At 43.7% G+C, this 12,611-nt stretch overlaps 1 protein-coding gene across 1 annotated transcript in view; it reads right to left on the bottom strand.

Annotated features, from left to right (window-relative positions):
• Positions 1-12,064, bottom strand: part of fbxl9 (F-box and leucine rich repeat protein) — a gene marked incomplete at both ends in the record, with an annotated part of 38,883 nt that extends 26,819 nt beyond the window's left edge. Inside the window, 4 exons of the mRNA XM_080736260.1 lie at positions 3,375-3,554; positions 6,341-6,475; positions 7,448-7,549; positions 11,999-12,064. Coding sequence (XP_080592386.1) covers positions 3,375-3,554; positions 6,341-6,475; positions 7,448-7,549; positions 11,999-12,064 — 483 coding nt within the window. The remainder of the gene's footprint in view (positions 1-3,374; positions 3,555-6,340; positions 6,476-7,447; positions 7,550-11,998) is intronic.
• Positions 12,065-12,611: the final 547 nt, after the last annotated feature.

Raw genomic sequence — 12,611 nt, 5'->3', positions numbered from 1 at the left:
TATTAGTTTGGTCATTAAGGTCCACAGAATGAGAGGCCTGCTCTGCCGGAAACATCGCGAAAAAAAGTTATGGCCATTTGTATATTCACTGTCCCATTGACTCCACTAGAAATATTAAAAAAATAAAAAACATCTGCTTTAATTAGCATGTGAGGGGTCAAATTAGGGGTTCTTCATGATTCTGAATCCATTGCAAGCATTTGTTTTGCATAAAAAACCTTGCTTGAGTTACTTTTCGGCAGCCCAAAACTGTGAAAAGTGGAAAAAAAGTGATGACTCATCACTTTTGACTGTTTTGGGAGGTTGATATCTAGCCCAAGGAATGTTTTTCATGCAAAACAAATGCTTGCAATGGATTCAGAATCACGAAGAATCCCTAATTTGACCCATCACATGCTAATTAAAGCAGACTTTTTTTCTTTTTTTAATATTTCTAGTGGAGTCAATGGGACAGTGAATATACAAATGGCCAAAACTTTTTTTCGCGATGTTTCCGGCAGAGCAGGCCTCTCATTCTGTGGACCTTAACTGTTCTGCTGCTGTTGACGATCCTCACCGTCATTCAAATCGGTGACTACATGACGCCATTGACAGCGCTCACCGTCAATCTTACTGTATTTACAGTAAATGTATTAATACTTACTTAATGTCGCTCCGGTCGCGGCCGCATCGGTAAAGTCCGCGATTTGTTTAAAACGCACGTTGGGCGTGCACGCGAAGTGAAGCTCCTCCATGTTAAGTCAATGGAGAGGCCCATAAAGAGACTTCATTTACTCCAAAAGAGACATTTTGAGCCATTTTGAGCCAGATCTAATGTAAACAATACACACGGCAGGGCGCAGCCATGTTTCTCTTCTGGGCTCACACTGTCATGTGACTAGATGACGTAATCGTTGCCGTCAAGTGATAATCCAAAAAAACTAAAACAACCCCCTTTCGGCCGTTGAAAATAATAGCGGAGGCCGACGGAGGAAACGACGCGGCACCAAGGCAACAAGCAACCTTCAGATTAAGAGGCAGTAGTTGTGTTAATGACCAACCTAATAGATAAAACTGAAATAAAAAGTACGGCAGAAAATCACAGGTACCCCTCTTTTCTTTGAGCTTTTGGACATGTGGGTCCTCGACTATCACAGCTAGAAGGTCCCGGTTTCAATAACCTAGGTGGGGTTGGCAAAAGGGCCTTTCTGTGTAGAGTTTGCACGTTCTCCCCATATCCCCTAACAAAAACAGCGGAAGCTAGGGAGAGAGTCTGCAGTTCTAACTGCAAAGGGGAGTTCATTCCACAGTTTGGGGGCCAGTAGGGAGAAGAGACTAGGATGAGTTCATTCCACAGTTTGGGGGCCAGTAGGGAGAAGAGACTAGGAGTTCATTCCACAGTGTGGGGGCCAGTAGGGAGAAGAGACTAGGAGTTCATTCCACAGTGTGGGGGCCAGTAGGGAGAAGAGACTAGGAGTTCATTCCACAGTGTGGGGGCCAGTAGGGAGAAGAGACTAGGAGTTCATTCCACAGTGTGGGGGCCAGTAGGGAGAAGAGACTAGGATGAGTTCATTCCACAGTGTGGGGGCCAGTAGGGAGAAGAGACTAGGAGTTCATTCCACAGTGTGGGGGCCAGTAGGGAGAAGAGACTAGGAGTTCATTCCACAGTGTGGGGGCCAGTAGGGAGAAGAGACTAGGAGTTCATTCCACAGTGTGGGGGCCAGTAGGGAGAAGAGACTAGGAGTTCATTCCACAGTTTGGGGGCCAGTAGGGAGAAGAGACTAGGATGAGTTCATTCCACAGTGTGGGGGCCAGTAGGGAGAAGAGACTAGGAGTTCATTCCACAGTTTGGGGGCCAGTAGGGAGAAGAGACTAGGAGTTCATTCCACAGTTTGGGGGTCAGTAGGGAGAAGAGACTAGGAGTTCATTCCACAGTTTGGGGGTCAGTAGGGAGAAGAGACTAGGATGAGTTCATTCCACAGTGTGGGGGCCAGTAGGGAGAAGAGACTAGGAGTTCATTCCACAGTTTGGGGTTCAGTAGGGAGAAGAGACTAGGAGTTCATTCCACAGTTTGGGGGCCAGTAGGGAGAAGAGACGAGGATGAGTGGATCGTCTAGGACAGTGGTTCTCAACCTTTTCAGGCTGCAACCCCCAAAATAATCATATTTCAACTGGGACCCCCCCCACCCCCCACCCTGACAAGCACTTGGAAATGTAGGAGTTGGCATTACATTAGTAGACTCCATCTGTTCCACTGTTCGGCCTCTATTATTTTGACCAGAGGTACTAAAAAGGTCTTAAAAGTCCTTAAATTGTCACTTTAGAAATGTGCTGTTGTTGTGCTGCACTGTACCACCCATTACCACTTTTTGTATTAAGAATAAAAAATAAAAAACATTTGAATTATAAAAAAAAAGAAATGTGCAGATACGCTGTATACACTTATACGGTATGTTGGTCTGTTTACTGTTGAGTGAGAAAACAATGTTAAAGGGGTCCTGCCACGCCCCGAAATTATAATAGTATGATACAGTAGGATACAGTAGGTCACGTGGTCTTTTTTAAAACGGTCTGAAATCTCTGAATCAAATGATCCCATCCCCCGTAGCGCAGCCCCCTCCACTCGGAGGAGTAGAGAGACAGACAGGAGACAGCCTGGCCAGCAGATATGGGATTTATGGCTATTTGAAGTGAGCTGGATCTCTGAAATTGAGTACTTTTCCCACCACTGTTCATTAGAAAGGAACGGCTCCCTACTGTGAACCGAATCATATCGTTCATTTCAAAGAGCCGTTCAAAAGACTTGATTCGTTCGCGAACGTCACATCTATACTGGCCAGCCGCACGCAGTTCGAGGATGAGTTCGAGCGCAGCTGCCCAACTCAGTGAAAACATCGTGTTTTCCATTTCAATGAATAAACATAAACAAGCATATTCCCATGAACAATGGGGAAGTAACAACCAGTAACCACCGGAAATATAATTTTTATAGCCACAGATTCATATATAAATGTGTGTCTTTAGCTGGTTAGCTTTAGTGCTAGCCCAGCTAGCTAGCCCTGTGGGAGCAGAGAAGTTGTGAGGGCTGTGACTGTGAGAGCGAGCCTGCGGGCGATGGGAAGAAAATGTACATTGTGCAGACATACAGTAAGTAACAGTCAATTAATTAATTTGATTGGCTTATCGTGCATTCCCACAATGACGTCAAACAAATATTAACTTGTTTTTAATATAATTTCTTAAGGTGACAGTAACCCTTAAGGTGGCATAACACCTTTAACATTAAGTTAAACATCGGGGGACCCCCCCAAAATAATTTGAGACCCCCTGGGTGTCCCGATCCACTGGTCTAGGACGGGTGGTTTCAAGTGAGGAGGTGATCTACCAGCCAGTACCTGCTGCCTGGTGTCCTCTCGGGACAGGAAGGCTCCAGACATGAAGAGGCTGTCCAGCCCAGTGAGGTCCAGCCTGCGCAGGGAGCTGAGGAGGGGCAGCACGGCCAGCAGGGAGGACTCTGTGAGGCTGGAGCCTGGGAGGGAGAGGCTGGACAGTCTGGGACCCAGACATACTCCCACCTAGAGAGAGAGAGAGAGACTATGAGACTGGACAGTCTGGGACCCAGTCATACTCCTACCTAGAGAGAGAGAGAGAGACTATGAGACTGGACAGCCTGGGACCCAGACATACTCCAACCTAGAGAGAGAGAGAGAGACTATGAGACTGGACAGCCTGGGACCCAGACATACTCCAACCTAGAGAGAGAGAGAGAGAGAGAGAGAGAGAGAGAGAGAGACTATGAGACTGGACAGTCTGGGACCCAGACATACTCCAACCTAGAGAGAGAGAGAGAGACTATGAGACTGGACAGCCTGGGACCCAGACATACTCCAACCTAGAGAGAGAGAGAGAGAGAGAGAGAGAGAGAGAGAGAGACTATGAGACTGGACAGTCTGGGACCCAGACATACTCCAACCTAGAGAGAGAGAGAGAGAGAGAGAGACTATGTCAGTCTGGGACCCAGACATACTCCAACCTAGAGAGAGAGAGAGACTATGAGACTGGACAGCCTGGGACCCAGACATACTCCAACCTAGAGAGAGAGAGAGACTATGAGACTGGACAGCCTGGGACCCAGGCATACTCCTACCTAGAGAGAGAGAGAGACTATGAGACTGGACAGTCTGGGACCCAGACATACTCCAACCTAGAGAGAGAGAGAGAGAGAGAGAGAGACTATGTCAGTCTGGGACCCAGACATACTCCAACCTAGAGAGAGAGAGAGACTATGAGACTGGACAGCCTGGGACCCAGACATACTCCAACCTAGAGAGAGAGAGAGACTATGAGACTTGACAGCCTGGGACCCAGGCACACTCCTACCTAGAGAGAGAGAGAGAGAGAGAGACTATGAGACTGGACAGCCTGGGACCCAGGCATACTCCAACCTAGAGAGAGAGAGAGAGAGAGAGAGAGAGAGAGAGACTATGAGACTGGACAGTCTGGGACCCAGACATACTCCAACCTAGAGAGAGAGAGAGACTATGAGACTGGACAGTCTGGGACCCAGGCATACTCCAACCTAGAGAGAGAGAGAGAGACTATGAGACTGGACAGCCTGGGACCCAGACATACTCCTACCTAGAGAGAGAGAGAGACTATGAGACTGGACAGCCTGGGACCCAGACATACTCCTACCTAGAGAGAGAGAGAGACTATGAGACTGGACAGCCTGGGACCCAGGCATACTCCAACCTAGAGAGAGAGAGAGAGACTATGAGACTGGACAGCCTGGGACCCAGGCATACTCCAACCTAGAGAGAGAGACACACTGTGAGGCTGGAGCCTGGGAGGGAGAGGCTGGACAGTCTGGGACCCAGACACACTCCAACCTAGAGAGAGAGAGAGAGAGAGAGAGAGAGAGAGAGAGAGAGAGAGAGAGAGAGAGAGAGAGAGAGAGAGAGAGAGAGACTATGAGACTGGACAGTCTGGGACCCACACACACACACACACACACACACACACACACACACACACACACACACACACACACACACACACACACACACACACACACACACACACACACACACACACACACACACGGTGGTGGCGCTAAATGGGACAGATCCATGTTGATGACATGACTGTAGACATACTGTGTATCGATTTGCGTGATTTTAGGGCAAAATCTGTAGGAGCAGTGTCCAAAAATATGTTTTAAAAAAGTGGCCTGAACGTGGCGCTAAATGGGACAGATCCATGTTGATGACATGACTGTAGACATACTGTGTACCGATTTGCGTGATTTTAGGGCAAAAATTGTAGGAGCAGTGTCCAAAAATGTCTTTTGCAAGAATCGGCCTCATGGTGGCGCTAGAAGAGGGCCATGTGAGAATTGAGGGGTGGAGGTTGTGGTTTGGCAGGCAAGGAGTGTGTGTGTGCAAATGTTGGCATGGATAGGGGCAAAGGTTGCGGAGATATGAGCAGGGCAAAAGTGTGACGTGACGTGTGGCGGATAGACTGACAGACTGACAGACTGACGGACTGACGGACAGCCGGTGAAGGTTTTGATAGTAACTGTGACCTGACGGTCGCAATTAATACTTTTTTTGTAAGGCAAACCGCTTGCTTCTGCCATTGTACAATTTACCATATCATCCATAACTGTGGAGGACAGATCTTAGTGAATGTTAAAGAGGTGGTTTTCATGTGTCTAGGAGGTTGACAGTACTTCATTAGACCCCCTGGCGTGGTTGTTATGAGCAATTATGTATTCCCTTTGTATTTGGGATTTCTTCCTGGAGGCTGACACCGTGTGGGTCAAAAGTGCCAATCCAAAAACAAAAATGTATTGACATCATATAATCCTCCCCTTCCCTTTTACCATTCACCCAACACTGTGGGAGTGGCTAACTACAGCTGGGTCACCACCCACCATGACAACTAGGCATACTTAATGAGCTGGTGGGTGTGGCCACATAAAAACCTAATTTTAAATCTTTCTGTACACTTTTTTGGAAGAAAATACTCCTCCTAGTATAATAATAATACCTGATAATCATGTGTAAGGGGGAAATAAATCATGACACTGTATCTTTAAAATGTAAAAAAAAGAAGAAAGCATAACAACAAGTACTTATTTGGGCAGTGATCACATGTATCAGCTCTGGACGATCAGACAGACAGATCCTCATATGGACGGCTAGTCGCTTACAGAGATAAATCTGTCTGTCTGTGCCCAAATATGGAGATGAGTGATGTCAAGCTAATGGCATCCGATTCAAATCGCAATGTCAACTAAGATATGGTGTATCTTATCATTCTTCTTTATCTCTGCGTATTTTCCTGAACATCGGCCTACCTGGTGCAGCAGGGATCGGGACAGGCTGGAGGCATCCAGGTGGCTGATGACCAGACTGCAGCCAGGTCTGTCACTCAAACCCTCGATGAAGGGCAGCGCCGCCGGAGAGGCTGGGAACCTGAACGTCACGTTCTTCTAACGAACACGCACACACACACACACACACACGCATGCACACACACACGCACACGCACACACACACACACACACACACACACACGCACACACACACACACACACACACACACACACACACATTGATTGAGTGATTGAAGAATTTATTAGAAGGTTGCATAGGAAAAAAATACAGTTTCATTACAGTATTTCATTTCATTCAGAGGTTTGTCATTCGACTGTTTGTTGCTGCTGAGATCTTTTGACTCCCAGAACTGAACCGAAATTAATTCAGCGCTAAAAGTGTAGTATTATGAATCGGCCCTAACTGGAGCCGTGTGATCTAGAAACAGAGAGAGAAAGTGAGAGCATTATCGCTTCAATGTTGTGCATCAGTTGAAGCCGGCATGCTCTACCTCTGACTGTCAGCGGAAATTAAATGACAGTGATGGGAATGCCCCGGAGTTTAGCACCAAATTGGCCAACAACCACCAATAATAGTAACGGATCGATAGTGGATATCAATAAGACAAGGTCTCAGAGGCACTTGCCCATCGGGCAAGTACAAGTCATGTTCTACTTGCCCAAAGGTCATGCCCACTTGCCCAAACATTCTTACCATTCAATTTAACAACATACATTTTTATGTCAAAATGCCTACATAGCTATGACTCTGGGTTCACGCTTTGCATTTTGCAATTGTAGCAACAGTGAAAACAGCACATAATACTGTAGGTATACAACAGTGCTCTTATTTTACATTACACAGACCAGAAGACGTTCAGGTGTTTAGACAGATTATTTCGTGCTGTGTTAGATATACTGTACGTGGTTGTGCCCCCACTCAATAGCAGCTGCCTGGTCGGGCAACCTGAAAGCAAACTCCACCTGCCTGAAAGTTGTATTTGCCCGGGCGGGGCAGGTGGGCCAGCCCTATGGTCAACGCCTGTATAAGGAATGGGATGGATGAAGGGATTGGAATGATGAACGTACCTGGAATGTGAGATCCTGACTGGCGTAGTACCAACTCCTGCTGACCAGCGAGGCTTCCCTTCTGTCTGCAGCATGCAGGAAACTCAGGATGTACACCAGGATCTATGTACGAGACAACAGTAAACTCAGGATGTACACCAGGATCTATATGTACGAGACAACAGGAAACTCAGGATGTACACCAGGATCTATATGTACGAGACAACAGGAAACTCAGGATGTACACCAGGATCTATGTACAAGACAACATGACACTCAGGATGTACACCAGGATCTATGTACGAGACAACAGGAAACTCAGGATGTACACCAGGATCTATGTACGAGACAACATGACACTCAGGATGTACACCAGGATCTATGTACGAGACAACATGACACTCAGGATGTACACCAGGATCTATGTACGAGACAACAGGACACTCAGGATGCACACCAGGATCTATGTACGAGACAACAGGACACTCAGGATGTACACCCGGATCTATGTACGAGACAACAGTAAACTCAGGATGTACACCAGGATCTACAGTATGTACGAGACAACAGGACACTCAGGATGTACACCAGGATCTATGTACAAGACAACATGAAACTCAGGATGTACACCAGGATCTATGTACAAGATAGATAGATTTAAGATGTAAATATCCTTATACTGCAGCTGTGCTGCCTCTGGGCGATCGATCGATCGATAGATCGATTTTTTTTATTATGGTGTCCTGCACCAAACGATGCCCAGCCCACACAGGCTTACAACTTACAAGACACTCACAAAACATACATCAAATCTACATACACCGTCCAAGACACCCCACAAACAGAATACATACAGGCAAATAAACATACTGACTGAGAGTTAGGGATACAACGTTCTCCAGCACAACGGCCATGCTTTCTCTATGAATTTTGCCAAAACAAAAAGATATTGCACAGCCAGTTTAACATACACTACAGTATGTACGCCAGTATCTACAGTACCAGTATCTACAGTATGTACACCAGTATCACATTGCTGTCGGGCAGAAACCTCTCATCGTCATATTCTAACTTTTTTTTATAGATATTTATTTTATTTTAGTAAATGAATGATCTACTTCTCCACATGGGCACATCTCTACCATTCATGAAGCAAAAAAGTTACCGGTACTTTGAAATGGCCAAACTTTGTCTGCTTTTGTCTGTTGTCTATTCACTACACCATTCATGTTCACACACAGACCCACATGTTTACACAGAAAACAAAACAATTATGAAAAAGGGGGCTGGCTTTGATATGTAGCGTCATAAAAAATAAAAAATGCATAAAATAAAATAAAGAGGCTTTTTTTTGTTTGATGTTTGTGTCTGAAATACTTTTGGTTTGAACAAAAATATAGATAAAATGGACAGAACAAAAAGGGGGGGGGGGGGTTATGTGGGCATGTTATCCTTATTTAAAAGATAGGAGGCCCACCTTTTTTCAAATACATTTTCCTTACCATTTATTTTATGTCACCTTCTCCATAGAGTACATGTCCTCCATTTTGTCCAACCATATATCCACCCTGGGAGGTTCCAAACATACTATCTTGTGTTCTTGATCATGCTAGCCGTATTTTATACTGTACTATTCGAAAATTGCATTAAATTAGCGATTTCTGTGTTAACTCTATAGGCTTAGCAGGGTTTTACCCCTTCAAAACGTGACTTCAGCACCCGGGGGATGCTGAGTGGGCGGGCCGTGAATAGGGCTAATTGTCCTTTAAAAATCACACCCGTGTGAACTGAGCGGTGGTTGTGTGTGTGTGTGTGTGTGTGTGTGTGTGTGTGTGTGTGTGTGTGTGTGTGTGTGTGTGTGTGTGTGTGTGTGTGTGCGCGTGCGTGTGTGTGTGCGCGTGTGTGTGTGTGAGAGAGAGAGAATATTGCAGTTGATGCTCAGACTAGACTCAAGAGCACCCTCTCTGGTCACTGAGTGGTAGTTCAGGCTACATACACACATACATACATACATACATACACGGATACATACACGGATACACACACGGCCATGCTATGGAGCGGTCTACCACCGCTCAAAAACTAAGGTTAAAAAGGTTGCCAGAAAATAATAAAAATAGAAAATATGTTCTCAAATGTTTTATGTTTATGATGTAACAGTGAAACAGTCAACCTTTAGTCCACATTTACAACACAATGCAATGTGTTTTATCAGTGACCTGGAGGGAGTTGTGCATATCAGATAAGAGATAACAAGATACTGCATATATTTATAGGCTCATTTTAAAGTTAACTATAACTAACTATAATATTGTTTATTGTAGGCCAGAGTACACCAGAGTGATACAGTAAAGTACAGTACAGCTGTCTTGTTGAGAAAGGACCTCATTGTAAAGTAGTCTGGCATGTCTACCAAATTCATACAGTTTTAATATAATTCTTATGGGTTTAAAATGTGTTTAAAGTTTCAGTTCATATCGTCAGTTTATTTAAATTCTGCCCACCCCTAGTTGATCATACTAACTACAGCATACAGTCCCAGCGCACCGCTTTGCTTCTGCTGCTTTTGATACTTTAGAATTTTAATCCTGAAAAGCGAGAGTTTTGGACATAATGAGGTTTACAACAGAGACAATATATAATTATTTATTTGTTTTGTTTTGTTATTTTATATTAAATGTATTTTATAAATGAGGGCCAAATACATACAGTGTAATATTTTGTAATGACTGATTTTAAGGCCTAATATTTCAACAAGTGCTACAAATTGATACAAAACCCAGTGGATAATTCTTATATGCAGTCATTTTGGGGATGATGAACAAGAAATTAAAGGTTGATTCTAATCTAGATCATATGACATGAATAGACTATAGTCTATAGAGGATCTGCGCGTCCACTGAGTGGCAAAACATTGAGCAGCATGGAGCATTGGAGTTTGGAAGTGCTTGTTGCAAATCACTCAACGGTCCTGCATACCACCTGTTTCTAATTTGCACATAATGCAGGAGGCAGCAGGATGTTGTGTTGTTGAAAACGAGCGCTTCCAAACACACTTGGAAAAATAAAAACCTGCACAGAATGTCTTGACAGAAAGTAGCTCATAACATGCCTATGGTGGATTTTTAATGGAACAAAAACTTTGCAGATAGAAAGAGGATAATTCAAGCTTTCAGTACAGCCGCAATGTTGGTGAGTTAACTTAGTTTAATACAATCAGATAGGACTTTTCTGTTTGGATGTATGGGCTGTCAATGGCAGAAATTAGTTGTTTGCCACTCAGTAGGCGTTCCCACATAACTTCCAGCAACAGTGATGTCACGCGCATACCCTCTATTGTGCAGTGCATGCTCAAATCATGTATACATTATGTCAGACTAAAATAAAATAAAAAAATCCCAAGAATAGCCCAACCTTTTATTTCATGTTTTAACCTTGTGCCCACAATGCTTAGCCAGCCCATATTACATTATTATTGGATACACAGGTCGAGTGTATCCAATAATAATAGTATGGTAATAATGAATGACATTATTAACGTAAAGTAGTCTATAAATTATGTGAACATGTACAGGACATCATTACCAGACTTCATTTTATCCTTCAACTCCTTGTTTATGCCCCCAAATGGCTGGATATACAGGTTCTGTAGCAATTTGTAGAAATATTAGGCTACAGCTTTAATTCTCGAATGTTTAAGCATGTTCTAATCATGTATATGCCTACTTTCCTTAAAATACATTTTCGAAGTATTGAATTTTTTAAACATTTATGGCCAGTTTAACACTGAAGTTGCCCACTCTCCCATGTATCCTATATAATGATATATTATTATATAGGGTAATATATCGATATATTATTATATAAGGTATTATATTGTTGTTGTCAGGTGGAGACTGGAGACCTTGTATGTTGTATCTCCAAAACCTTCCTGTTTTCTTATTAAAAAAGAAAAAAAAAAAGAAAAAAAAAACGATTTAAAATTGTGAAAATAGACGATTTAGGCCTACAAGCACACAACCGCCTCCAATGCGAGGCGGCGTGTGCTTGTAGATCTGCTATTTTCACTAGTTTTGTGCGACAGTCTTGTATGATGAAGCAGGGCTTTACGAGAAAAAAAAAGAAAAAAAAACATGCAAATTTGAAACTTGGAGGTTTCTGCCAGTTTCTGCCTGACAGTGTCATAGACCAGTGATTCTCAACCTTTTCAGGCTGCGACCCCCAAAATAATCATACTTTAACGGATGTAGATCTTCTACTTTCACAATTTCTGCCTCTAATAGGCCTATTTGACAATTTGGCCAATGTTTAATTTGTCATTTTAGAAGTAGCTTAGGCTATTAAAAAGCCCTTAAATTGTCACTTTAGAAATGTGCATATACCCTTTATACCCTTAAACTTTATGTTGGTTTGTTTACTGTTGAGTGAGAAAACAATGTTTAACATTAACTTAATCACCTGGGGACCCCCCAAAATAATGTGGGGACCCCCCTGGGGGTCCCGGCCGACCCACAGGTTGAGAACCATAGACGATAGGGTAACAACAGGGTAATAATGATAACAAAACGTCACCTCAAGAGGTAGCTGCAGTGTTCCACTCCCATCATCTTCATCATCCTCATCCTCGGTGCCACTCATCATCTTAATGAATTAATTATTTATTGATCCTAACGGTAAAGTAACCGTTACTAACGGTTACTTTCAGTGTTTAACATTAAATCCATTCATTGAGGATCCTCCTGTTCATGATCAGCTGATCACCTCTAAGCGCCTATGTGAAATGAGCAGAAATAGCGTTAGCAGAAATAAGGCTTCCGGCGCCGATCTCTTCAGAATAAGAGTACCCCTAAAGCCATTGCAAAAACGTTGAAAACGGATAATCTTGTCATAATATGGACGTTACAAATATAGATTAAGTATCTAAACGAACAAACAAAATGCAAATTAGGTTTCTGGGTATAAAAGAAAGGTTTTAATAACATAAAAACATAATAAATGGATAAATGCTGTTCACTGGAGTGCATAGCCTTTACAAATTTGACTCTGGACAGCAGACGGCTCTTTGTGTCGCCACTTTGGAGACATGCACACGTGCGGGAAAACCTCCTCTATCACGCCACACTCTCCGCTAAGCGGGGGAGGCGTCCCCTCAATTTCTGCTGGCTTTCCAGTGCAGCCACCTGCT

The sequence above is a fragment of the Nannobrachium achirus genome (genome assembly GCF_963921795.1).
Source record: "Nannobrachium achirus genome assembly, chromosome: 11".
Classification (NCBI taxonomy): domain Eukaryota; kingdom Metazoa; phylum Chordata; class Actinopteri; order Myctophiformes; family Myctophidae; genus Nannobrachium; species Nannobrachium achirus.
Note: the sequence above shows the minus strand (reverse complement) of the source record. Positions and strands in the feature narration are given on the sequence as shown.